Source organism: Camelus ferus, chromosome 10 (assembly GCF_009834535.1).
Source record: "Camelus ferus isolate YT-003-E chromosome 10, BCGSAC_Cfer_1.0, whole genome shotgun sequence".
NCBI classification, from domain to species: Eukaryota; Metazoa; Chordata; class Mammalia; order Artiodactyla; family Camelidae; genus Camelus; species Camelus ferus.
In genome coordinates this window covers 49988169-50015299 of record NC_045705.1, presented here as the reverse complement: position 1 = coordinate 50015299, position 27131 = coordinate 49988169, and the positions used below count along the sequence as shown (strand labels likewise).

General features: G+C 46.1%; 1 protein-coding gene across 14 annotated transcripts in view; it reads left to right on the top strand.

The window, feature by feature from the left end:
- The window catches only part of TEAD1 (TEA domain transcription factor 1), a 236966-nt gene that overhangs the window by 194995 nt on the left and 14840 nt on the right, over positions 1 to 27131 (top strand). For all 14 annotated transcript variants that reach the window (XM_032489002.1, XM_032489008.1, XM_032489005.1 and 11 more), the window contains one exon: positions 11604 to 11777. In XM_032489002.1, the coding sequence (XP_032344893.1) occupies positions 11604 to 11777 (174 nt within the window). The remainder of the gene's footprint in view (positions 1 to 11603; positions 11778 to 27131) is intronic.

Sequence of the window (27131 nt, the reverse complement as noted above, 5' to 3'; positions counted from 1 at the left end):
GGCGGTGACTCGCTGATGTGCAGAAAGCAGTAAGTGAAAGCTCGTGGATAGTTTAGAAAGGCAGGGCTCACCGAGTCCTTGGGCTAGAGTCCAGAAATGTGTGCTTCATGTACGCTGAGAATTGCACATAGTAATCGGGATGGTTTAAATGAATTTGATCTTCTACTGATGAATAAAAAGATCCCAACACATGACTTCAGTGGTGACAAATGTAGGAAACTAGAGAGTGAATGAATTTCCAAGTAGCTGGGAGTGAGCAAGGCCGCCCTGGACCGAGGGCTGGGCCAACGAGATTCTCCACTGGGCTCTGTTGCTCCCCAAGTGTGTATTCGTGCCTTCTGTCCTCTTGGGAAACAGGCCAGGCAGAGAAGGGTTCAGACCTGGCCACAGCCTTTGATTAGCTGTAAGAAAGCGATCTCTCCAAGCCTCTTCTGTAGAAAGAAATAGAATTACCTACCTCATAGGGCTGTGATAAATATGGACGAAAGAAATCACTAACGAAAAGTAGTTCCCTCTGAACCTAGCTCATTCATTTATTTGTTTGGGTTTTGCCAGCACTTCCCATAGCCCCATGATTCCATTGAGCCTAAGCCATTGCAAAGAAGTAGGGGGAGCTATGTGTACCTGTCTGTATGTAGCAGAGATTTGGAGACTCCAAAGTTGAATTTGTTTACGACCCTTAATTATCTGTCCCTTTGTAAGCTTCCTGAACAAATTAGCATGGTTAATGTTTGATGTTAAATTTTAAGGATTGTATATCCAAATTTGTTTAAATGTACCAGCTAAATTTATTTTAGAAGACAACTTTACATTTTCCTATAGTTGGAACAAAAATATAGTAAAATTAATGTCTGAGAAGCCACCAAAAAGTCTGAGAGCCAAAAAAAAAAAAACAAACCCCATTCACATAGCACTGATTTTTTTCAGTGTGACCTCGGACCTCAAGGGCCTTTACATGTTCATTGTAACAGCACCCTATGTTTGCAAAATAAAGCACATAGGAGATTTGTCAGAATGCAATAATTTTGTCAATCCTCCCCCCTTTCAACTAGTCAACTATCTCTCTTAGAACCAGCCATTCTGGAAATTCACTCCTCCATTTCCACAGGTGTCACCTTTGCCACCACTATAGATTCTTCACGACTCTGTCACCCCTACCAGTGGTAGTACCAGTGTGGTGATGGCCAACACTGTATTATGTTACTCAGTCCTGTGACATATCCTGCCCAGTGTTAGGCAACCTGCTGACATTGGAAGTGGGGTTAAAATCCAGGTCTGTTGACTCCACATCCTGAGATTTTAAGCAAGGTTGTTGGATCCATTTGTATTTGCTGAGTACCTGTTTTTTGTAGGCTGCGCCTGGCTATAGGTCTACAAGGAGCTAAAGGAAGAATAATTCAGGGGATGAGTGCCCCCTGCTGGCTCTGGATCATTGTGTAAGCCAGACATTTCCTCAAGTCATGGTTGTTTATCTTGGTGGAGAAACAGCAAGTCAGTCCCTCTGTTACCTTTGGCTCCACCAGAAGCTAAGAGAACAGCAGAGGCTGAAGAAAGGAAGATCGAAAAAACAAAGACTATTTTAAAAGTGGTCAGTAATGCTTGAAAATATACTTTCTACATGATTTCAGTGTTGCATGTCAAAGGACTTTGAGCGTTAAGTTTAAGATCCCCCACCCAGGGTGGGCTTTTTCAAACTACCTCGCCCATTATCAGGGCCCAGTTCCTGCAGACTGAGTTCAGCAGCTGCTGCTTTAGACAGATGAAAACCCGGCCTTGGTGAGCTGTAGGCTGGATCCTGTGGGCGCATAGGGAGTGGTTTTCCTGATCCAGCCTGATGGAATCCCTCTGCCCCCTCCCTGGGGCGTGGCAGGTTCCTCTAGCCCCCCTCCCCCTGCAGCTCAGCCACATCCTGCCCTCCAGCTGGCACACCGCCAGTTCAGACTTCCCAGGCAAACGTTGTGTGTTCAATGCCTGTCGTGTTCCGGATACCAGAACAAGCAGGGCTGTGAGCAGGAAGGAGCGTGTGAGGGTTCCGTGAGGGAGGAGTTACACAGCCAGAGAAGCCTTGAGGTGGAGAGGGCGGGACAGGAGGTCATTCTCTTTAGATGTCAGAGAAGCACTGTCTTGCGGAAGAAGAAGAGTCCTGTGATGTGGTGCAGGAGCAGACCTGAGCAGCAAGGGCACACCTCAGCTCACCTAGTCCTAGCTGTCCTGAGCCGTGTTACACGAGCTGCATGCCAGACATTTGACACAGGTATTGTCCTTACGGCGAGTCCACCAGCTGCAGGACAGAGGCTCAGAAACGGTAGGGTGCATTGTCCAGTTCCACTGCCCGGAAGCGGTTATGCCAAGATTGGGCTCCACTTTATATTCTTAGGCAGGTCACTTAGGAAAATTGACGAAATTATTGCACAGAAGAAATAAAAAAATTCCTCAAACTTGAGAACGGCTGCCCTTCAAAGTCTGAGCTCCCCGAGCATGGCTGGATGTAGCAGGGCCCTTTATGTTGGGGCAGCCAGTGAAGGAAGGTGATCGGGACATTTGGAGAAAGAGGAGAGTGAGGACACTTGATTTGGGCTCCGAGGAAGGAGAGAATTCCTAAAGGGTGCCCAAGCATGGAAAATGTCAGGTCCTCAACCAGACGGCAAGGAGTTTTGCTGCCCGGAGTGTCCCGGCCCTTAATCTTTATTGCTCAGTGGCTGGAACAGCATAAAAACAGGGGACTTTCCGGATGTGGAGGAGTGAGTCAGCAGTCTTCACAGCATGAGGGAGCCCATGCACTGAAGGGCTGCAAATACTTTCTGCAGGTAACCTGATTCTTTTCCATACAGGCATTTGGTCAAATGTGGACCCAGGGATGATTTAATATTCATGGTTTTAGAGCTTCTTTCAAAGGTCTAAATCCGTAGATTCCTTTATCAGATTACAGATTCTGACTTTGGTTTGGAAAATATGACCAGCGCAGCTTTAAGGAAATGTGACATTGATGAGGTCTGCAGCAAAAGAAGGGTTGGGTGGTTTGTATGGGGACTTGATTGGAGAAATAAGGTCAGAAGCAAGGCTTCAATTCCAGATTGCTGGAGGTTCCTCACCTATATCCTGGACAGAGTGGAGAAGGGCAAGTTTTCTCTGGAGAAGCGTCCAAGCCCTGCAGTCCTGTGGGGCATTCACTGGGTCTCGGAGTGGGGCCACATATTCATGGGAAATGGCTGTTCAGGCAGTCCTGGTTGCTGGTCCTTCAGAAAGAGGCTCTTTCTCTCCCCTAGTTCATGACTTATGTGTAGATCTCATTAATAGTTAACTTGCACACTAGCGTCTGTGCGGCTCCCTAAGGTCACACGGAACTGTCATGTTTACTGTTTCATGTGACCTTCACATTAACCCCTGAGATGAGCTGGCTGGGTCATCTCTGTGTTCAGTTGAGGGCACCAAGGCCCAGAAAGGTTAAACAACTTGCCTCAGGCTGCACAGCTCAGAAACAGCAGAGCTTGGATTCGAACCCATTTGTGGTTAATGTGTGCACCACGTGCTTTGAATAAAGGGTCAGAAAGCACCTTTGGCCTTGCAGGTTCTCCAAGGAAGGCTGCAGCGGGTCTGATGGTTGGCTGTGCCCAGTGATTATGCTTCTCCCAGGTTTTTCTCATGTATTGTACCATGTGTGGTCTTACAGGAGGCCCCGGGAGATGGAATGTCCTCCAGTGCTGGAGGTGACGGCTCCCTGTGGTGTGGTGTGGCCCGTCCCTCCCTGCCCTGCATGCCTGCCGAGCTGTCCTGTCAGCTGGCCCACCCAGCCGCACCCTCCTGCTGCAGCAGCAGCAGCAGTGGGTAGTTTGCCCTCCACATCTGAGCTGTTCTGCACACTCACCCTCTTTCTTCATGACCATTTGGGGATGAGGCAATTGAAAGCATCTGGAAAGCTAGATTTTATAGACATTTCACAGAGGCCCAGCCAGGCTCCATCTGCTTTCCTTGGCAGGTCAGCCCCCCACCTGCCTGCCTTCCTGGTGGCTGTCCCTGTACTCAGCCAGGGGACTTAACAACTGTGCTTCCATGAAGAAGACACCCTTCTTTCCAAGAAAACAGCAACCCCTTTATGGAGACAGGTGTTAGAAATGGGAGGTGGGGGTGAGGGTGGCGTATCCTGTTTGAGGTCTAGGAAGGAAGGACTGATTTGCTCCTTTTTGCTTGTTTCAGGGAACGGAGGTGGCAGCACCTGGGAGCCAAGTAGCCAGAACAGGGCAGGGGCCTCTGAGCAGTTAGCTGAGAAGAGAGACACTAGATCATGAGCCCAGGCAAGCCCCTCTCCAGTGGGCTGAATATGCTGGTCCCTTCCCTTGGCCTAGTCCTGCACCACTCCCTGTCCCTCCCTGCAGGGCCCCGGGGCCGTCAGAGGCTGCCCAGGCTGCACTGGGGGTGTCTGGACAGAGCATCCAGGCAGGAACATAACAGGAAGCCGTGTAGGTGATTTGTCCTTGTTCTGTTTCAGCTTGTACATTAGCATCCCTTGACATGAGTTATTTGCCTTGGTTTCTTTAAATTCCTAAGTGGATTATAATTTTTCTCCTGGTATTATTTGACAGCAGTCATTTTTCAAGGTTTTACTGCATTCTTCAAATATTTGGAATTTTTGGAACAAGTTTAGGGAAAGGCCGCCATCTTCAGGTCAAACAGTGTAGTGCAGGACTGGGTCGTTTGAGGGGAGCGGCTCAGATGCCAGGAACCAGCAGACTCGTAGGGCTTCCCCTTCCTTTTCCATAAAAAGTGAACTGCCTCACCAGAGGGCTCTAGAATAGAATGTTAGAAGCCCTTTTTTTTAAAAAAAGGAAAGAAAATTAAACCCCAGTGTCAACTTTGGGAGTTGTTTGTTCTGGTTTGTCTCATCTGCAGTAATGGGCAACCTCCCAGGCTGCCCTAGCTCTGCTGGTGAGGGCAGACTTAGCATTCCTCAGTGCCATGCCTGGGGGAAATTCAGGGGCCAGATCCCTCAAGGCTTTGTGTGCACATCTGCCCCACCTCAGCCACCCTGTGCAGTACCTCATGGCAGTGTCAGGACAGTAGGAATCAGCTTACTATGCCTGAAACTTTCCTCTCTTAATTTCTGCTTTAAATTTTAGTATTGCCATTTTGTTGCTGTCAGAGGAACAGCCATAATTTCAAGTTATCTCACGCACACCCCCAAGTACAGAAACATGATTATTGGGGGAAATAGCAATAGCAACAGCAATTATAATAACAACACATTACATGCTAGGCACAGCATTGTGTATTTTCCGTGTGTTACCTCATTAAGCCTCATGTCACTTCAAGGTAGGTACGTTATTATCCATGCATTTTGGGTGTGGAAGCTGCAGCAGGGAGAGCTGAAAGCGCCCCTCCCAGATGACTCAGCTAGGAAGTGGTGCCGGCGCCAGGATTCAGACCCAGACCCTGTCTGAATCCAGAGCCCGGGGCTCAGCCCTCCTCCCTGCAGCTCCCTGAGCAGCGGAGAGAAGGAGGGCCAGAGACCAGGAAGGAAAGTGACCTCTGAGAACAGCTTTGGGGGAGGAGAGTCCTTTGTTAATCCCCCAGGATAGCTAAGTGACCCTTTGCAAGTCCCTTGTGGAGTTTTTAGGGTTACATTTACCTTTATCACTGTTTACCATTGCTGTGAAAAGTAACTGGAGGGATTATAGCAATAAAAAGAGAAAATGAGCATTTCCCCAAGTGGCATTAGGGATCTGTGTATTAAGATTGTGTCAGGGGCTGCCGAGTTGTGGGACGTCGCAATCCAGGTAGGATTTTGCTGGTGCAACATCAGTCTTTTGGTGAACCCCACAGGCAGACAAGGGTCCAAGTGCCTGCCGGTTGTCCTGAGTATTTGAGCCGTAGGAAGGCTCTGTGATCTGACCAAGTTCCTTTCGCGTCCAGGGGACTTGCGGCCGGCTAGAATAAACATCCTGCAGCACGGCTCTTCACATTTTTGTTTCCCTTTATAGTTCTTTGCTTTCCTCACAAAGCTCCATGATGGTTCAAGATACTGTTTGATTGGCTGCTTGTTTTAATTTAATAAAGTAATAGATGTTCTTCATGCATAAGCCAACTCAAACCCCATGCATGACCTATAAGGAAAAGCAGCTGTCCCCTGTCTCCTCTCCCACCCCCATCCCCCACCCCTCAGTCCTACTCCTTAGGGGCAGCTCCTTCCAGCCTTCTAGCCCTGGCTTTGTGTATTACCTCTGTATTGCTAAACACACTTGCACTGTGTATCCAATCTATGGATTTTAGGCAGTATCTGTTGACTTCTTACCATGGAAGACCAGGGCTTAGCTCTGTAAATTTAGCACGTGTGTTCCCTGCCTCAGCCCTTCCAACCCTCCAATATAGTTGTATCACAATTTTTGGTTCAGTTAACACTCAGTATTTACATTACAAACCTGTGTACAAAATGTTAACAGATTGGTTAACGTGTGATATATTAGAACCATTTTCTTGATTGTAAAACTTGTTTTTTCCCCAAGGTTTGTCATTGCTTCTTTTTATTTGTTCTGTTTTTGCATACCTCCACAAATTCATCCTCCACGTTTCTGACAGAATTCTCACACTCTTCCCCAGATGGTCAGGTAAGTCAGGGAGCCTCTCTAGTCTGGCACCCCCTTGGCGACATCCGTCCAGGAGCCCTCTAGCTCCTCTTCCACTCCAGACGGGCTGCTGTCCAGGTTAGCAGCCCGGCTGTCGGCTGGCGTGCTCCTTTAACCTCTCTTCTGGGTTAGGGCGTCATCTTGCTCTTTTTTGACTCACTCCCTCATTTCATAGGAACATCTCCTCCTATGCTACCTGCAAAGGAAGGCCAGTCTTCTGGAACCGTAGAAGTCTGAGAGTGTATTCTGTTCTCCCATGTGATGGATAACTTGGTTTTCATCAGTTTTTACCTTAGGCTTGTGAAACTTTGTTCACATTTTCAAAGTGAATTCCGCATATGTTCTCACTGCTGATGAATAACACTGTATGTTTAGTGCTGGAGAATACGCATATGGTCATCCATATAAAAAGAGCAGGTAAATGCTGGTTTAAGTCATGTGATGTGCAGGAGAGGGGATGTTGACTGTCCTTAACCTCAGTCTTCGCTATAGGAATCTTTGAGAACATTTATTTAAGGGGTAGCGCATGATTCTGACTGTAGAGGCAATAAGCTGGCTCTGTAGTCACTCAGTAGGTTCGATAAAGAGACAGACTTCGCACTGTTAGCTAATGAATTCCCTGTGCCCAGCACAGTGCCTGGAATATAATGGACCTTAGGTGTGCTGGTTTGTTCTACTGAAATCCATAAAAGAAGTATTCAGAGCGAGTACCTTTTCTCTTGTCCTTGGTATGTTGATAATCAGCGTATCTACTGAGTGCCTAGGAGATGTTCTTATAATTGAACAAGCCAGTGTTCACCTCTGTTTTGGATGTCAAGGAAGTGTAGTCTCAAGCCTTGGTATGCGTGGCTCACTGACATTCACCCTGTTTCTGCTTATTAGTGCCCCAATACTGGGGGTTTTTGGTTGTTGTTATTGGTTGCTGTTTTTGCAAATAGGTGTTTTCTGCCCTATAGACTAGAATTGCCCTTTTTTGGTTTCACCATTCCACCTTTAGTTTTGCTGCACTACACTGACCTGAAGTTTGGTTTTTGGGGAAGCCACCACTGCTGGAAAGAAAATGGGATTTACTTGGGAAGGAGTCAGGAAAGGAAGGTCCCCACCCTAGCCTTCTTCCTTACAAGGGGAACTGCAGGATGGGAAGTAGAGCCTCACCAGATGGTTTTTAGAGTTTTGATTTCCTTAAAACTCAGACCCAAACATGTCATGTAGACTTCTTCTTTTCGGCCTTCTGGATTTGGGGGCAGAGGGGCTCCTGACCTACTCAGGTTGGAGTAAGGAGAAGGGGAGGTCTGTCTGTCCCACTGCTGTGGCCTCCAGGACGCCTTCTTTAGTCCTCTGTATTCTTAGAAACAAAGTCACCTCTTGGCAGGAGTGAAGCCACTCAGATGCCAGCAGTCAGAGCTTGGTTTCAAGTCACCAGCCTTGGAGAGGCAGTGCCCGATTTCCTTTGGCAAACACAGCCTGCCTGTTCTCAGTTCACTTCAGCCACTTGGGCACAAAGGTAACTTCCTCAAAATAGAAATCTTTGAAGACACTGTCTGATGGCGTCTGTGAATCATTATGTTTTCCCGAACTCTAATTTCACTTCTCAGAATTTTGAAAACACTTCATCTTTTTTCTTTCTTTCTCAAATCACCTTTCAGGAAAAGTAGATCCGAGTTAGAAGGATCGAGGCATTTATATGTTTTCTTTTGGAGTAACAGCCTGGTTGATGTTTGCAGCAAACGCTGGGGCTGTGGCGTTGACAGATCCAAGTTTTATTCTTAACTCCAGGACTGTTCCTGGAGGTGTGACCTCAGGCAAGTCTCTTCATCTCTTTGCTTCTGTTTCCTCATCTATAAAAGTGATTTCAGTAAAATCCACCTGCAGTGTCGCTGTGAGGCAAGGATTACCTGAGGTCCCACGTGTAGAAAGCACGCCCGCTGAATGGACCCAGGTCTCTCTCTTCTTTCAGGCATTTCTCACGGCTTCACAGCTTGCTGTCAGCTCTTGGCTTACTTGTGTTTCTTTTCTCTTTGCTAGGCAGGAGGGACAGCTGGAGCAGGAAAGTCCTTTTGCTTCTACCCCAGGGTCTAGTTTATCTCACATAATAGTAAACCACAATAGTAATCTTAGCAGCTATGATTTGTCGAGCACTCCTTGTATGCTGGGCCCATGCCAGGCCCCCTCTGCACACTGTTTCCTTTAATCTTCTAACCTGTCCTGTGTTTCAGTCGTCGTTCCCCATTGTACACATGAGAAAACTGAGATTTCAGGCTCTTGTCTGTCTCCAGAGTGCTTTGCACTCAGCACCTCGGTTTTCAGCTATACATACATGGTCCCCCTTGGGGGTAAATTTTACCCCCCATGCACCTTCCTGATCTCTTGACACGTGAAGGTCCGGTCTGGGTTCCCCAAATTCTAATGCTCTGAACTTCACCCCAGCTCAGCCCCAGCCCGTGGGGGCTGGCAAGGCAGGAGAACTGGGAGCAGGGGGGCTCAGCAGAGAGACTCAGATTCTATTCACAGGTGCCCCCAACGCTCTGCTTGTATTCCATTCTTTCCCATAAACTCACTGCCTGCCAGCGGCATGAGAAATGACAGAAACGGTACCTCCCAGAGCCGCGTAGGGCCGGAGCTTGCTGCAAGCAGAGGTTAGTAATAAGGGTTGGATGGACGGGCGTGCAGACGGCCAGTCGTCTGGATAATGAAAGAGTGATGGCTTTTGCCCTCTGTGCCGCCCTGGTGGGTAGCTAGAGGGCGAACAGCGGGCCAGATCCGAGGCACAGCCTCCTCGCTCACCGCCTCACCTTCGAGTGCCCCGTGTCTGTGCCCCCCGCCTCACCCAGGTTGTTTGCTCTCCTTTTACCCGCTTGTGAGACTGGACGCTGCGTCACAGCAGTGCCTCATGCATTTCTGTGGGCTTTGGTTTGCTTCTGATTGAAAAGGTGATGTGACAGCATTTGAGAAAATTTACCAAAAGATCAGAGGTGCTCCACCCAACCCTAAAACCTCCCCTCCCTCACATGGCAGCAGCTTTCAACTTTGTTTTAAAAATTCCCTTCCAGCACAGCGTACTCTGTCCTCACCGTGCCCTGGTCTCAGTCCGCCCTGAAGTCCACCAGGCGGTGGGAACAGGGGCTGGGTCCTTGTCAGAGCTCCAAGTTCCTCTTTTTCATTTCACCTGATACCTTTGAGGAGTTTTGAAGTCTTAGTAAGAGACCGCTCTGATGTTGAGTAGGAGAGGGCTTCACCGTCTCCGGGAAGCTGGACCACGGCCACACTCCTTGTGTGTGCAGTGCTGGCGTCGGGTGAGGTACTGGGCCGCCTGCCCTTCAGCATTGTGACCGGAGAGCAGGTCATGGTCATAAACCAGCACTTATTTGCAGGGTTTTGTGACCAAATGAGTTCAAGAAAGTTTGGGTTATACAGAGTTAGATAATGTTTCTCTACTGCAATGCTTTTAACATGCTAACATTCACTGTGAACCTCAGAGAAGAAGAGTTTTATAAGAAATAATAGTAGCTAATGTTTAAGTGTCTACTCTTTGTTGAACGTAGGAGCACCAGGGAGCTCGTAACATGCAGTGTCTCATTTAAACCCTATAGAAGCCCTAGGAGGTAAATGCCATCACTGTCCCCATGTTAGAGACTGGGGACACTTACCCAATGTCAGGGTTCATTTGCAGTGGGCACAGTTTTGTGCTGGAGCAGGCTGAGTCCAGACTCCCTGTCTTAACCAGTGCACAATACTGCTGGTGGGCAGCTTGAAGCAGCCTTCTTTTATTTGGGATTTCTCATTCCCTGTGGGACTAGTACTTGGAAAGCCTCTAGCTGGAGAAGTGCCAATGTAAACTTGAAACATGAAAAAGCCTCCTGAGTGCATGGTGACATGAGCTTTCTCCTGTGGCCCCTGCCGGGTGCTGAGCTCCCTGAAGCCCCCGCACCCCAGACGTCTCTGTCAGTCTCATGTTAGGTTGGTGCTACTGCCCTTCCAGCAGGAGAGGCAGGCGCATGGGGTCCTGGGGACAGCATCTAGGCCAGTGGTTCTTCAGCTTGGCTGCATACTGGAATTCATCTGAGGAGCCTTAAGAATTACCGATGCCCGGCCTCATACTCAGAGATGCCGCTTTGGCCGGAGCGGGGCCCAGGCAGCGGTGAGTGAAATGCTCTGTGGTGCCTGTGCTGCAGCCTGGCTGAGAACCACCGGTTAGACCCACTCCTTTGTGGTCCAGTTACCACATCTTGTACCAAAGCAAAGAGAAGAAAGAATTTCCTTCAGAAGTTAAAAGTTAACTTTTGTGTGAATGAGTGACTGGTATTCTTTTTTTTTTTTTCTTTTCCGCCAGTCCCGTATAGCACTGTACCATGAATCCTCTCCATGATCTGTACCCTTAACCCTAACTTGGCACTGACAACCACATACTGACTAGCCCTTATGGAGAAGTTTTAGCTTGGTTACTAAGGGGGTTCATGAAAAAGGCACTCAGTTCTCATTGTGCTGGAAGAGGTAGGTAGGTAACCATTGCTCACAGCACTGTGTTCATGCTGTTGCTACGGGAGCTGGAGTGACAAGTGCATTCTGGGTGATGGCGTTAGCTGGCCACGCCCCTACTTCTTGTTGGGCTTACACGGTAAATAACGGGCTCCACAGGGTGTCACTGTCGTTGTCAGTTGAGTCGGGTGAAACTGGGTCACAGAATTGCTTCTTGGTTTGGTAGCTGGGTAACTTAACCTGTTGTTTCCTACTGTCTCTACAAAAAGCCTTTTTCAAGCATTTGGGAAAAAATATATGCCTTTGTCAGTAATAGACGGTGATTGTTTTAATCCTGAGCTGTAATGGCTTTTCTTAATATCTTCATCTCTTCTGAGGCACAGACCTAGAGGCTATTCAAGGTGGAATTCCAGGATTTCGAGACTACCACCTTCCATCCAGCTCAACATGGACGTGTCCCAGGTTGATTAAAGAGTTTGTGATGGGAATGTTTCTGTTGGTTTCTTGCAGTACAACAAACACCTCTTCGTGCACATCGGGCATGCCAACCATTCTTACAGTGACCCATTGCTCGAATCAGTGGACATTCGTCAGATTTATGACAAGTTTCCTGAAAAGAAAGGTGGCTTAAAGGAACTGTTTGGAAAGGGCCCTCAAAATGCCTTCTTCCTCGTAAAATTCTGGGTGAGTAAGACCTTTTGGTGATTTCAGTTGTTTTTGTCTAAATGGTTGAGTCCCACTGCGTGAGGCAGAGCAGCACGGTGGCTGTGGACTCGCGCTGACTGATCTGCAGGCTCGCCAAGGGACCACAGACTCACACCCATGGGCCAGCCCCATGCTGGCATCGCGGCCCATCCACATGGTGACCCAGGCGGCATTTGCTGTCCCTGCCAAAGAGAGACAGGCGGCCCCTCGGGCTTCAGGGCTCGCTCATGCAATGACAAGAGACTTTGCAGATGGCTTGAGTCGTAATGGCAGACTTGGGGCACTAGACCCTCTTTCTGTTTGTTCTCACTCCGTTAAGCGAAGCAACCTGTAAATTCCACTGGAGCGTAGGACCTGAGGCACAGAAGGGGCTTAGATGGAGATAGGGATGAGTTTCAAGATTTTACAAGTGTCAGAGAGAATACAAAATGGCTTTGCCCAGTAAGTGCCTCATTGGTGCTCTAAAACACCAAGGGCACATTCCCGCAGCTGCGGGGGTCTGCTCGTGTCCCCTGGCCTCTGAGAAGAGCCTTGCCATCCTTTCTTCACTTGTCAAGCTCGGGCCAGGGGGTTGCTGTCAGGTCAGGGGTGTTCCAGCAGGCAGAAGGCTAATGCGCGTGTCTTGGGGGCTTAGACCAGGTGACTGCTGGCACTGAGAGTTTATAACTCCTCAGTCTCTATGAGAATAAAAAGAAAGTGGTTTCAAATGCTTCTTAGCATGGCGTTAAAGGCCTAGCTCCAGCTGGTTCCTGGCATTTTCCCTGCTGTGTGTCCTGTGCCAGCCTTTGTCTACTTCTGGGTGCACTTTCCCCTCTTTTCTTTCCTTTCCTTTTTTCTTTTTCTTTTCGTTTCTTCCTTCCTTCCTTCCTTTTATTTTTTTAATGGAGCTACTGGAAATTGAACCCAGGACCACGTGCATGCTAAGCATGTGCTCTGCCACTGAGCTATGCCCCTCTCTGTCCCCCTTTTAAAAATATTCTTTATTTGTATTCTTGTTTAGGCAATTTACAGAAATTTTCTTATTTGTGTGTGTGCGTGTTAGTGGAGGTACTGGGGATTGAACCCAGGACCTCGTGCGTGCTGAGCATGCTCGCTACCACTGAGCTGTGCCCCCTACCCTGACTTCTCCCCTCTTCTCCTCCTCTCCCCCCAGGTCAGGTCCTCCTTTCTGTGAGATGGTGGCTCTTTTATTATAGCACCTTCCTCAGTTAAACAGACCATTGATTTTTTTCTTTTAGTCCCATCGCCTTTTGTAGTTACTCAGCTCCCATGCTGCTGTGTCATGATTATTTGGACGTGTGTCCCACTCCTCTCTATACTCGGCTACTTCCAGGAACCTTATTCATAATAGTGGCGACCACTGATCGAATGCCTGCTGTGGGCTGGGAGCTGCATCGTGATTCTCATGCATTTTATCCAGTCCTCCCAGTGTTAAGTGGAATTTGCCTCATATCCAACTAAGAAAACAGAGACTCAGACGTCACAGAGGACAGGCGGCATAGGGTGGGGCCCTGGGGCTTGAAATCAGACCTGTTTGACTAAAGTGCCTCTATTCTGTTTCCTGGCTGCTTCATGCCCTGTGGACCCTGCTATAGGGTCTGTCAGTCACTCTGCCTATCTCCAGAACTAAGCAAGTGCCTCACCCAGGAAAGCTCAACAAATGGGGCAGCAAACGGATGAACTAAGGAAAAATTCATGTTTAAAATGCCTTGGGAGGAAATTTACATATTAAACTCAGTTTGTTTAGTTTTTTTTTTTTCCTGATCATTGCATGATAACTAGATTTCATTTTTTTAAGCTTCCATAACGAATTTGGATTGTGGAAGTAGCCTTCTACTTATGTTAATGTTCTCAGGACCAGTAATACATGTGGACAGCCTGAAAGAGTGGTAACAATCTCTTCCTTTTTCTAAATTGGTGGCTGCCACCTAGTGGTTTGAACAGTGGTTGGGGGTCATTTGTTACACGGTAACACAACAGTTTTCAAAGTGCGGCCCGTAGACCCCTAGGGGTTCCCCAGTATCCTTTCTGTGGGCCAACAAGGTCAAAACTGTTTTCATCATGACACTGAGATGTTATTTACCTTTTGCATTTTGCTGATGTATACAGTGATGGTTCCGACAACATAGGGTGAAACTGCTGAAGGCTGGTATGCACAGGTTTTTTTAAAAAAAGAATCAGTCACACCAAGAATGTCCTTTATGAGTTGTATTACATCTTGAACTTGGAGTACACATTGAAAATGAACGCAGTGAGTCTCCCTGCACCATAAGGAAAACAACTGTGACAATATTTGTTGCCAAAGATAAAATTTGAGCTTTCAAGTGAAAATAAGAATTTTGGGGGGAGGATATATAGCCTAGTGGTAGAGTGCATGCCTAGCAAGCACAAGGTCTTGGGTTCAATCTCCAGCACCTCCACTAAAATACATACATACATACATACACACCTAATTACCACCACCCCCCGCGAAAAAAAAAGAATTTTAGAAGACTTGTATCCACTTTGGTAAACTTGACAGCTTCCCAGTACTTAAAAGATTTTTCTGGTGAGATCCACAGTCATATTAACAAATATGATTTGTTTTAATACTGTGCAAGATAAACCAACAGATTCTAATGTAACAAAGTATGAAAAGTTCATTGATAGGGCTTCAGGTTCCACACTGCAGCTAACCTTTACGAAACTACCACTTGTCCAGCTTTGGTGTAGTGTCAAAGAAAAATGACCACAGTTATTGGAAGAGCCTATGAAAACAGCCTGCCCTTTTCCAGTTGTGTATTTCTGTGAGGCTAGATTTTCTTCGTGCACTTCAACCAGAATACGTATCATGCCATATTGAATGCAGAAGCAGATATGAGAGTCCAAGCGTTTTCCACTGAGCCAGCCGTGTGAATAGATTTGTTAAGTGTAAAGCAGTGCTGCCCTTCTCACTAATTTTTTTGTTTTGTTTTTGAAAATATAGGTGTGTCTAATTAAAAAACAGATGTATGTTAACGTATTTTTAAATTAGGTAATACATATTTTAAAATCTTCTCAGTTTAAATTTTCAGTACAGAAAATACAGATAGCTATAACCTATAGAAACAAAAGCTATTTGAGATCCTCAATAAATCTTATGAGTAGGAAGGGTTCCCAAGATCAAAAGGTTTGAGAGCCACTGTTGTGAAGGATATAAAAAGAGGCTGTTCTACCCAAATTAAGTAAAATTGGTCAGAAATTTAAGGCTATTTAAAAAAAAAATCATTTTCAGTGCTTCTAAAGTTGGTTTTTAATGATAATAATATTTCTTATAATTAGCATGTTTGAATATGACGTAGAATGGAAAGTGTTTAAAGTTGTCTTTGTTTTTGCTTCTGAAATTTTCCATTTTACACGAGGGATGAATTTAATAAATGCTTTCAGTGATGGGCCCTTCTGTCTTGAATCCCCAAATAAAGAGATCTTGATTTGCGTATATTAGAGTGTGGTGGCTAGTATGTGCAAATTTAGAAACAGTTACTCCAAGATTAGATATTAGTTTATTTGATTAAGATTTACGGAATTAAAATTGAACTCTTCTATGAATATGATAGAAGACATCACTCCTTCGGTGTAATTGCTGGCAGTACTTAACCTTTATAGAGAAATTCAGTCCTAACTGTTACAATAAATGAGGAAAGGCCATTTGCATTAGGTTTACAATTTGCTGCAACTTGAAGTCTCATTGGCTTCCTCTAATGACTCAGAAAGCATGAATTACACCTAGACTCTCCCCTTGGATGTCTGATGGTGTTTCCAGTGGGTGTTTCTTTGGTAGGCGTAACCTTCCCTTTGAAATACCTTTTGTATTAGCAGTTGGCCGCGCAGATTTCCATTTCCGTGTGAATTCATTACATTTCAACAGAGATCCTGTCCTGTCTCCTCTCTTCTCTCTTTTCCTCCTTCTCAAGGTGCCTGAGGTCTCTTGGTTGTCGACCTCAGGCTGACTCTTAATTTGCTCCTAGGATTGCTTCTGGAATTCTGTTCTCAGAACGTCTGCCCTGTCCTACCTGGGCTCATTTGGGCTGGACCAGCTCAGGAGTCTGCAGTGGAAGAAGTTCCGAGTCCACCTGAGGACTTACACTTACACCCAGGCTGTGGGCCCCCGGCTTTTTGCCAGTTGACACTGAGGTGAATGGGATAGTGGTGAGCCACATAGCAGTCACTCCACTGGCTTCAGGGTGGAGGACTCCGACAGGCACCCCCAGACTCACGGTCTAATCCGTAAGTGGATGGCAGAGCCCAGGTGCTGCTGTGAGTGCCCTTCCACCCTGTGAGCCTTATGACCTCTCCTGCCTCAGTGGTGTGGGACACCCAGGGCCCCTGTGAATGGCTGTGCATCTGGTAAGGCTTTTTTTCAAGATCCTTATTGAGCTATCATTTACATACCATAAAATTTACTAATTTTCAGAGTACATTTCAATGATATTCAGAAAAATTTACTGAGTTTTGTGGCCATTGCTCTTAAAGTTTTGAATATTTTTATCATTCCAAAAAGATGCCCTGTGTCCAATTGCGGTCAGTCAGTCTTCCCACTCCCAGCCCCAGGCAACTAGTAATCCACTTTCTGCTGGCACAGATTTGCCTTTTGTGGACATTTCATGTAAATGGAGTCATTCAAGGTGTGGTTGTTTGCATCTGGCTTCTTTCACTTCCAGGGTTTTTGAGGGGTGTCTGTGTGGTAACCTGAGCCGGTAGTTAGCTCTTTTCTGTTGCTAAGTATCCCATGTAAGGCAAGACCGCATTTTACTTTTCTATGCACTAGTTGAAGGATTTGTGGATTGTTCTCATTTTAGGCTTTTATAAATAATGCTGCTATGAGGTTTTTTGTGTGAACATATGGTTTTGTTTTTCTTGGGTAGCTATGCAGAAGTGGAGTTGTTGGGTCATATGGTAAGTCTGTTTAGCTTTGTAAGAAACTGCCAAACTGTTTTCTAAGGTGGTTGTACCACCTTACGATCCCACCAAGTGAGATGTTATGAGTCACCTCCTCCTTTGGCCATTATGTGTCCAAGTATTAGGACAGGGAGAGATGGCAATAAGCACCGAAGGTGAGGGGACTGGTGAGGGAAGCCCCGAGAGAAGGGACGTGAGGCTGGTTCAGGTGTGTTCAGGTGCATCAAGGTGCTTTGCAGCTGGGTCTCCACTTGTATGGGAAACACAGGTGGGTGGAAGTTTGAGGAAAGACAGGAGTCAGGGTTCTTTTGTGTCAGCTGTAGGGAACAGTCAGCAGTTTCAACAATTTTTGAGCCAAGAGAGTAGTAGGATTCTTTTTACTAAGTGTTAAGCAACTTTCTCTGCGTTTTGCCTTTTTAATTTTTATTCTTTGACTTTCCCCTCTCGTGACAGTCTCCCATTTATTTCCTTTCTCTTCCTTCTTGCCTGCTTGTAATTCACTCCTGTGCGTTATAATTCTACGCCACATCTCATTACAAAGGAAGGAAAGTGAATTTGCTGGGCCAGGAGGGGAGGGCCCCCTCTTTTGCAGCAGTACCATTAATGAGTTCCTCCTTTGGGCCAGGCCCTGGGCCAGGTATAAAAGCACGTAAGTGTTATTTAATCTGGTGAGGTGCATGTGATTGTTCCCCCTTTACACACAAAGAAACCAAGTCATGGGGAGGCAGAGTGACTTCTGCAAAGTCACACAGCTAACGGATGCCAGATCTGCTGGACACTGGGATCCGCATGCTTTCCACCACCTCTACGCATGGAAGCCAGTGGTAACTGCAGTGAAGCAGCATACTTTCTTTGTGAAGGCCTGTCACTATGGGATGCTCCGGTGTCCATTTACCTGGGCAACAAGGTGAGTTGACTGCTGTTACCAGGAATTTCAGATTGGATCCTGAGTCTTACCAGAGAGAGGAGTACAGCCCTGTTAGCTGCAGGTGTGGGGAACAGCACCATAGTTTTCACATGTTTGCAAAGGCAACATCATAATCTTCTAGACAGCTTTGGAAATATGTAATTTTTAATTCATTCCTAAATGTACTGTGGATATAACCTAATGCAGTACATGTTGATGGAGTTTCAACCAAGGAATGCATTAAATCCGGTGCCTGCTTCTGTGTCCAAGACTCAACCCTGTAGCTAGATGTCACTGACTCCCTAATTATCATTTTTAATGACTACATAACATCCTGTTTACTGGGTATATCATAATTTAATCATTCTTATTAGATATTGATAGTATGGCTTTTAATGTGTGTGTGTGTATGTAGATGTATGTGAGTTTCTATGTGCGTGTAAACATCCAAGTTGCTTTCTGAAGTTGTCAGGCAGTTAGTCAGTATCCCAGGCATCTCCATCAGCCTTCTGTGGCATAATTTAAAGCAAAACAGCTTTCTATTGTCACTTTGGTTTTTTAATTCCTTTATATCTGCAGTTATGTTTTCTTTGTGCGCCAAGTCCTTACCCCTTCTTTATTCTCTATAGAAACAACTATTAGTGAGGTTAAACGTAGTGTATTCCCTCGAGTCTGAGACATATACTTGCTCCAATCTGAACAGTTCCGGAAGTGAGATGCTTCTTACATTTGACATCATACACGCCTTGCCGTCCCCTGCCCAGGGGCAGGTCATGATGTGGTTGTGACTGCCTGCCCTTTGTGACCCTGGGCAGTGCAGAAGGCATCTCACCACCCCCTTGTCGCCTTAGTTGAGGTATTTGCACTAGTAGTGTATACTGCCACTATACTTAGCAGCTTAAATTTGAATCCCTAATTAAAATGTCTCGGAAAAATTATACTTTGATGCAGCAGTGGAATTGTTATTATGATTGAGGAGGAGTGTAGAACCAGATTTGTGGTAAATGCGGCCAACATTGTGCACTGGCAGGAAACCATACTTCTTTTTTTCCATATAAAACCACGATCAGATGCTGTGTGGGCTCTAAGAAAGGAAGATGTCCACCCACAAGTGGACAGAGCTGTGCTTGTTGCGGCATTGAGATCCCTGCAGATGGGTCGCTGGTGATACAGCAGACAGTGCAGCCAATTTGAGATAAAATGTCAGCTGTCTTGAAATTGATGATAGAATTCCCAAAGCTAGAAGAGGTGAGTGTGACTCAGTCATGCCTCCTGAAAGACAGAAACCCAAGTATAGCTTGTAGCTCACTTTCAAAAGCAGTTCATTTCCAGCCACACGTAGTTTACTTAAGGGGATAAACAAGATGATGGATTTAACTAAGTAAGAAATGCAGTGAAACTCATATTTTTGGAGAGATCTCAAAATTCTACTCTCTGTTCTAACAATGCTCAAGAGTGTCAAGCTAGGGGACATTGGTTCAAAGAAAGCCACATGTTACTAACATGTTGCTTATAAACCATCTAGCCAAAAACTCTTCAGAAGAATCAGTAGTATGATGAAGGCTTACTCTCAAACTATGATTGGAATAATAAAGAAGAAAGTAATATGGAAATACAATTGTATGGATATGTATCCTGTTGTTGAGGAGCAAATTCTTAATATATGTTTAATATAATATTTCTTTTTTCTCTCACATAATTACTAAATTAGTGGTATCTTAGAAACCAGGATATACAGCATGTTACCCTATGACTCTTTATGCTTTGCTTTTAGAAGTTCTCAGACTTAACAATCATCCATTGTAAACAATTAACAGTCTATTCATAGTCATTCAACTTACCTTCTTAACCTATTTTTCTAGGGGAAGAAAAAAGCAAGGCTAGTTTTACTAACCAGAGCAGATGTGAGAAGATTTTATAAAACAGAAATGGAATGCGAGTTATCTGGAAAGAGGGCAGCCTTTAGAAGATGCTTTTATCTTGGTAGGAACGAAATTACGTTTGTTGGACAAAATGACAGGCACTATAAATAAAACAACTGGGCTTCATTTAAGGAGAAGAAACCGGGTGCACATGTAAACTGGCCGAAGGGACCCCCTCGACGTTTCAGCCTGTTTCTAATCGGAGTCTGCGTGATTTAGGCTGGAATTGTAGACTTGAGTCTGTCATTTGGAACCAAATGTCCCTGTTGCTATTCATGGAAAAGGACGTTAGCAAAATGGAATAATTTGCTCCCCACATGTTTTAAACTGCTATCAGTGAGGAAGGGGCCTTTCAGTTCAACAGCGTTTCCATTTCTCTCCACTTCTGTCTCATCTCACAACACTGTTTAGTTCTGAAATTACATGAACAATAGGGAGTGATGGAACGATTAGGTGGAAGGAAGGTGAGCAGGAAATACTGCCAAATGCAGAGGTGCTTGTGGGCTAACACAGGGTAAATTCTCCTTGGTGGACTGACTGACTATATGATGATCTTCATGGGGGGTCTGTTTTTTGAAAAATCATCTCTTGACAGCAGATTCTGATATTTCATGCAGAGGGATGAGGAGGTCAGTAACCTTGCACATCCACCCATTTTGATTGGATTTCATGAGAAAAATACCTGGAGCTTGTTAGCACTTTCTGCATTGACTGCTGAATGTTACTGCGCCTTCCTGTTTTCCCAGCTTCAGTGTCCTGAACTCCTTTGTAAGCCTCCCCCCAGGGAGCAGGGACCCACTCTGAAGCACTTGTTTGCCCCACAGTGCAACGTATACAGCAGATTTTCAACATTTTTAAAAGTTCACTGGCTGAAAAGTTGCTTTTATTTCATTCAGTACACCTAGAGAAATCACCGTACATGGGGTCCTGTAACTGCCACTTGGCCGGCTCTGATATCATAGCATCTGACAGTTGAACAATCTTTCTCAAGAAATTTACTGAAAAGGGTTGGGGGGACCTCAGGAGATTCACGCAGAAGCTTTTCCAGGCTCTCTGGAGTCTTAGGTTCTTGTAGAAACAGTTTAGTCATTTGTATTAGTGATAAATAGACACATCACTAGTGAGCCATTCAACCAAACGTTCACTGAGCCCTACTTTGCACTTGGAGAGCTGGGGAAACAGACCTTGGGTTCTGGTGTGGGATAGCAGACACAGAAGCAGATAGATGACAGCACCATGGGGAGGAGCCATAATGGAAATGTGGATGCACAGAAGCAGAAGGAGGAACCCTTTTTGCCTGAGAACATTCTGGAAGGCCTCACAAAGACATGACATTTGAGCTGAATCTTGAAAGAATTTAATCAGTGGGAGGGGAGTGGGATGGAGTTTTCAGGGGAGGTGGAAGCTTGTGGAGAGAACAGGAATCCTACGGGGAGGTGGCAGAGGGTCCTGGGGCCGCTGGGCCGTACAGAACCTGGAGGGTGGGAATGTTGATCTCCGCAGCAAGCACTAGGCAATCACTTTGTTTAAGAGTCTTTCTGATTCCCCTGAACACATAAGGCAGAACAGTACAGCCTGGAACATGGGAACAGAAGCTCACTCTTTCCCCCCAATCCCTTAGCCTCAGTCTCACCACAGATCCTTTTTTTTTTTTAACCATGAACTCTTCAGGACAGAGTCAAGGCAGAATCTAAATTGGGAGTCCCCTTAACCTCGTGGGAGAATCCATCTGACAGCTGTTCCTCTAATGCTTTCTGTCCTGGGTCATTTGGCTCAGTGGTTGCTAACAAAGCCAAGGCCAGGGGTCCATTCTTGCCTGCTTGGGGCTGTTTAACTCTGCTCCCTGCCGTGGTTACAGGCTGAGATGCTAAGCCACTGTGCCCCCGAGAGCTGCCGGTCACCTGAAGTCCAGGGGAAGCAGACACATGTGCCTCGGCACCTCCCTCACCCACCTCACTGTGTTGGTGGAGGCACAGTTAGCTTCCCTCCATAACCATCACCTCAAGAAAAGCCTGAGAAGGAAAGAATTGAAGTCACACAACCAGGATGTGGCTGTTTATTTCCAGAGCCAGTTTTGCAAGGAATAAGTGGATTATCTGGACATAATCATAAACCCCTCAAAGATCTTGGTCAGTTGTCTGAAACTGGACCTCGACCCTTGGTGATGTGTGAAGTTTCCCCTCCCTGAGCAGGTGGAGACCCAAGGTACACCCTACCCATCCACCCCCATTCTAATTTGCTCTTTACATTACAAAAGCAAGAGAAGCTTATTAAGTATTCCAAGCAATTCCAAAAACTATAGAAGATAAAGTGTCCTGGGTCATTTGGCCCCACCAGCCAGTATCCTCCCGACTTTTTATTTGCATCTACAAACATTGTACACCCACCGTTTGTTTTTACTAAAAAAAAAAAAAAAGTATTATGCTCCACGTGTTCTTCAGCAGCTTCATTTCTATCCCCAGTCAAAAGTATCTTGAGCATCAGATGTCTCCTTACAGCAATGAAAATTCGAGGGTAACTCCCAATTTTTGTTATTCTCATTGGTAAAGGTGAGTTGTGAGAAGGGTTGCCAGATTTAACAAATGAAAATACAAGCTACCAAGTTAAACTTGAATTTCAGGTAAACAGCATAGACTTTTCTAGTGTATGTCTGTCTGTCCCATGCCATCTTTGGATTGTACAGATACTGAAAAAGCATGTTTATCTAAACATCAGATTTAACTGGGCAGCCTGTGTTTTATTTGGCAACCCTCTGCTTGCTAGCTGCCTGATTTCTTCTTGCTCTACATAAGACTTTTCGTACACAAAACTTCCAGACAAGAAGAAGGCCCTGCTTTCTGTCCTGGAAAGGGTGGTCCCCGGCCAGTGTTCGCACCCAGATGACTGCGGGGTGAAGGGCCAGCTCCGCCGGGCGCCTGGCCCTCAGTACCTGCCCCCACTGGAGAGAGCTGGCCTGTGCAGCTGCTCTGGACAGGGAGCCGAGGCCCTGGCTCTTTCACGCCAGCTACTGTGTGAAGTCACCTGAAGTTGTGTGGGTGATATTAGTTGAATTTCTTTTTTAAACGAATGCTGGTATTTGTAGGAATTTGCAATGCAAACAGCCAGCCTTTCAAGCGGTGCATATTGTAATTAGAGCAAGCTTTTAAGATTCTTTGAAGTACTAAATGTTGATGAAATTCAAATAGGGGTGCTGATCTGCACTATAAAGGGGCTCTTGGTGGTGTTTTTTTTTTAATCTTCTATTTTGTCGATGTAAATATATGCCGTAATTACTGGGAAGTAACTTGAAGAGTAGGGGCTGTTTATTCCTATTCTTATTTAAAACAGCTGTGGCCGGAGAGCCACAGCTGCTGTCCGGTTGTGCTGGGCAGAGGCACAACGGCTGAAGCGAACACACTCCAAGGCTCCCTTCCCTCTGGGCAGCTTTCTTGCTCTCTCCAGATGCAGATCTCCTTGCTGGGGGGTTGTCCCCTAGTCCCAGTGGGGGTGGCTTCAGGAGTGGCAGCCAGGGAACAGACGCAGGCAGAAAAGTCAAGCAGGAGAGGTTGGGAGCTGCCAGCATCCTCCAGACCCCCAGCACGGGCTGCCTCACGGGACACTTCTGCCTGACGGCTCCCGGCCCAGGGCAGAGCGATTGTCCTTTGGAGCCTGCGGGAGCAGCTGCGAGGCCCGCGTGGTGCCCTGCCTGGCCGAGCCTCACCATGTGGCAGGCCTGGACAGCCGCCCACAACAGGGCCCAGCTCCCAGTGCCTCCTGCCAAGGAGCCAGATGCTGCCATTGGAAAAAATTGCTTCACAATTTGAAATCTTGGTCCTTTGATCATTGCTCAGAGAGGATGAAGAGGAGAGGTTCAAAGTGGTGGTTTGAAAATGCCAGCGTCTCCTTGCATCCATCAGTGCCTATTATACTGTCTCTTGTCAGGGACAGTCCTCTTGATGTTTTCATTTCTGCAACCAAGTAATTCCTGCCCAGCCCTTCCTAGCCCTCTGGGTGGAAGGGAGAGGTGGGTGGGAAGGGAGTGTCTGCAGCAGGCTCCTTTCCTGACCCAGTGTCCTGGCCACCCCCTGCCTTTGGGGTGATCTGCTCCCTCTTTCTTGCAGCAGACCTTTTCCCTCTGAAGCCAGTGACAGAGTAGTTGTCTTCAGCCAGATGCTGCTTCTGCCTGAGCTGCACCTCTGTTCTGCACTTGGCAGCCCTAAGGCTCATGTCCCTTTCCTCCGGCCACTGGAGCCAGGTTTCCCGAGGCCCAACCTTTTGCAGAGTTGATCCCCTGGCCCTTCTCCCTCCCCTCAGGGGGCTCTGGGTTCTACATAACTGGGCCATGCCTCACTTTTCCTCACCCATAAAATGGGAAGAATCATTCTTTCAAGAAAATTGTTTCTAATTTTTTTTAAATTTGAGAAACATGAAATTAAACAGTGGAACACATCCATGAACAAGTGGGCTTACTGAATGAGCAGTAATAGAGGGGAAACCCAGCTGAAGTCTTGTCTGGTGACTCACATGTTTCAGCTGCAGGAGTAAAGTAAGAGGAGGATTATTTAGGGAAGAACTAGGGGAAGTCTGATGCTTCGCTTTTTTGTTTCCTTGCTGCCTGACACAGTCAGCCGTCTGCCTGGCATTGTAACCTGCTTCCACTTCCACCTTCCACTGTTTTCCAGGACTTGCCCACAAATAGAGGCCCAGGTCTTTCATTCATCCCCCACACATTTGTTAATGATTGCCTTTTTTGTTTCCAGATAGAATTTTATAACATTTCTAATCCTATCTTTGTGAGAAACTTGGTAATTTTGTACCTGTTTGAGCAGTTATGCCCCAAACCTAAGGCTTGTTATAAACTCACAGATCGGAAAAAGTACTGATTTTTCTGTTTGGAAAAAGCCATTGCGGCGTCTGTGCTGTGTACCTGATGAGTGTGGGCTGGGACGCGGGCTGGCTCTGGGGGCACAGCTTCTGTCTTGTTTGCTGATGATAAACCACCGTCTGCTTCGGGCCACACACATGTCTGTAGATGTGACTGGAGCTCAGTCTTCATCCCTCCTGGTCTGTGCTGAAGTCCCCAGGTTGATGGAGTGGTCGTCAGTGTTACTAATGGCCATTGTTCACGCGGCACGTTTCAGTGCACGGATGAGTCTCATGTGCGCTCTCTCCTCATCACCACGGTGGCCTCTGGAAGTGGGTCCTTCTCTGAGGTTTAAGACGAGGAAAGTGAGACTGAAAGGAGTGACCACTGTTCACGCTGTCTGTCAGGTGTCTTAGATGCAGTGACAGCCAATGAAGAGTGAGAGTTCTCAAGTCTCTGGACTAGAAGGAAGGGAGGTCTGACGTCAGGATGGAGTTTAATCAAAGTAAACGTGGAACTTGGAATGTAGGTAGCAGAGAGGAGCTGGAGCTCTCTGTGGGTGAGAAGAGGGCATGGAAAGGTGAGATGAAGGGGGAAGTGAGGGGTAGCTTCAGGGTTGTCTCCCAGCAGAGTTCTCAGGTCTGTGTGACGCCCGGAGGCAGAACTCTAGGCGGAAGCCACCAGGAAGCTGATTGCAACTTAACTGCTGTGGTGGCAGAATCCTTATCATGGTGTTAGAGAAGGTGTTGTAGGATGTGGAGAGGGGGAGTGGAGGTTGGTTAAGTGAGTAGGCCCAGGGTAGTCACAGGGTTCCTTACAAGTGGCCAAGGGAGATGAAAGAAGACGTCCAGAGAGATGACAGCTGGCAGTGTGAGGACTCACCTGGTGTTGCTGGATTTGAAAATGGGGGAAGGGGCTAAGAGACAAGCAATGTGGAAGCAGGAAGAGACAAAGAATCAGATCCCTCCCCAGAGCCTCCAGAAAGGGATGCAGCTCTGATGATACCTTGATCTTAGCCCGGTGAGACCCGTGTCGGGTGTCTGGCCCACAGAAGTAAAAGGTCATAAATTGGTGTTGTTTTAAGCCACTACATTTGTGGTAGTTTGTCAAAGCAGCAATGGGACACTCATACAAAAGGAAAAAGAACTCTCTAACAATTAGGTCTGTCCTACATGTGTTAGGTATTTTATTAGTGATTTTCCTGTATCTGAAGGTATTTAGCCAGAAGGCAGTGCAGGTCAGGATGCTATAGAAAGGATTTATGCATTGGGTGATAGTGGAAAGAGCTGGTCTCTGAACCCAGTTCATACGTAGAGTTTCTCTTCTAGGGTAAAATGGGCAAAGATTCTTTCAAAGGGCCCGTGTGCCTGGACTTGCCCTCTCCAGCCACAACTGCAAGGCTTTTTCGCCCTCTCCAGCCACAACTGCAAGGCTTTTTCGTTTTTTGTTTTTCACTTTAGGACATGGCCCAGGACTAGCTAGGGAGGGGGAAATTTCCCCCTCTACCCTTGTGTTCTTTTTGGCTGGACTAATAATGAAATTGACACAAGACAGAATAACGGAAGAAAAAGAAACCAATTTTTAATTCATAGCAACGGAGGTCACATAGAAATGGGACCTAAAAAGTGGCCAGAGCAGGCAGCTTTTACGGCTTTTTAGACAAAGAAACAATAGATTTGTGATGAATTGACAAGACAAAGAAACTTGTGCTTTGGGTACTTAATTAGTGAAGAATCTACACAGAGTTTGGTTTTGGAGGTGTAAATTGTAAAAGTAAAAACGTTTGTTTAATAGGTTTCTTAGCTTCAAATTCCCTGTCTGGTGATAAGGGTGTCCTGCCTCCGGATGCAGAGCGTGTACCTGCCACATGAGGGGTTTATTCCCTACTTTCAGGGAGACAGAGGGGAGGGTCAGAGTGTCTCTCTTCCATTGGCTGTTTCTTAAAGAACTTTAATTCAAAATAGCCAATATCCCATTGAGGCACATTTTGGGACAGCCTACCCTGGACCCGAACAGCTGGCTTGTCCCCCAAAGGATAGGATATAGTTGGAATTTGGAATTTGTTGGGAAGATAAGTTCACTGGGTTTTAGTTGTTTCTTGGGTTTTTATGTTTATTTGCTTTTAGAAAATATCCTGTGATCAGAAAAGAGCTGATTAGAAAAAATAGTTTGTACGTCTGATACCAGCACATTTTTTTTTCTCATTTTCTTGCCTCGAGAACTATATGAAATAGGTTTGCCCTGAGTTTCCTGTGGGGAAAAATGTGTCAAGAGGATGGGTAATGAACTCAGCGCGAACCCCAGACCCATTACAGAGTTTGCCTCCTCTGTTGTTGATTTAATGCTAGCGTTCTTTCTTTGATACTACCTTTGCTTCACGGGAATTAAGTGACCACATTTCTTTCTGGGATAATCATAGTATCATCAGCTGACAGATAATTATCTTTCACATCAATACCTCCTCCTAGAAAATTCCCAGAGAACAGCTGTGATACGGTTGGATGGCTGCGTAATTATTTTCCATGTTCAAAAGTAATTGCAAAGCAATTGTAATAACTGATTGCTTATTTACCATTAGTTGAGAAGCCTTTTAAAATGTGACCTATTAAATATACTAATTAAATATAATGTTTCCTCAAATTTTTTTAAAAAGCAAAATAATTTAGAAACCATGTGTTTCTCTTATCTAAATGAAAGCTGAAAATGCACGTAGATCTAATGACCAGCAATTCTACTTTTAGGAA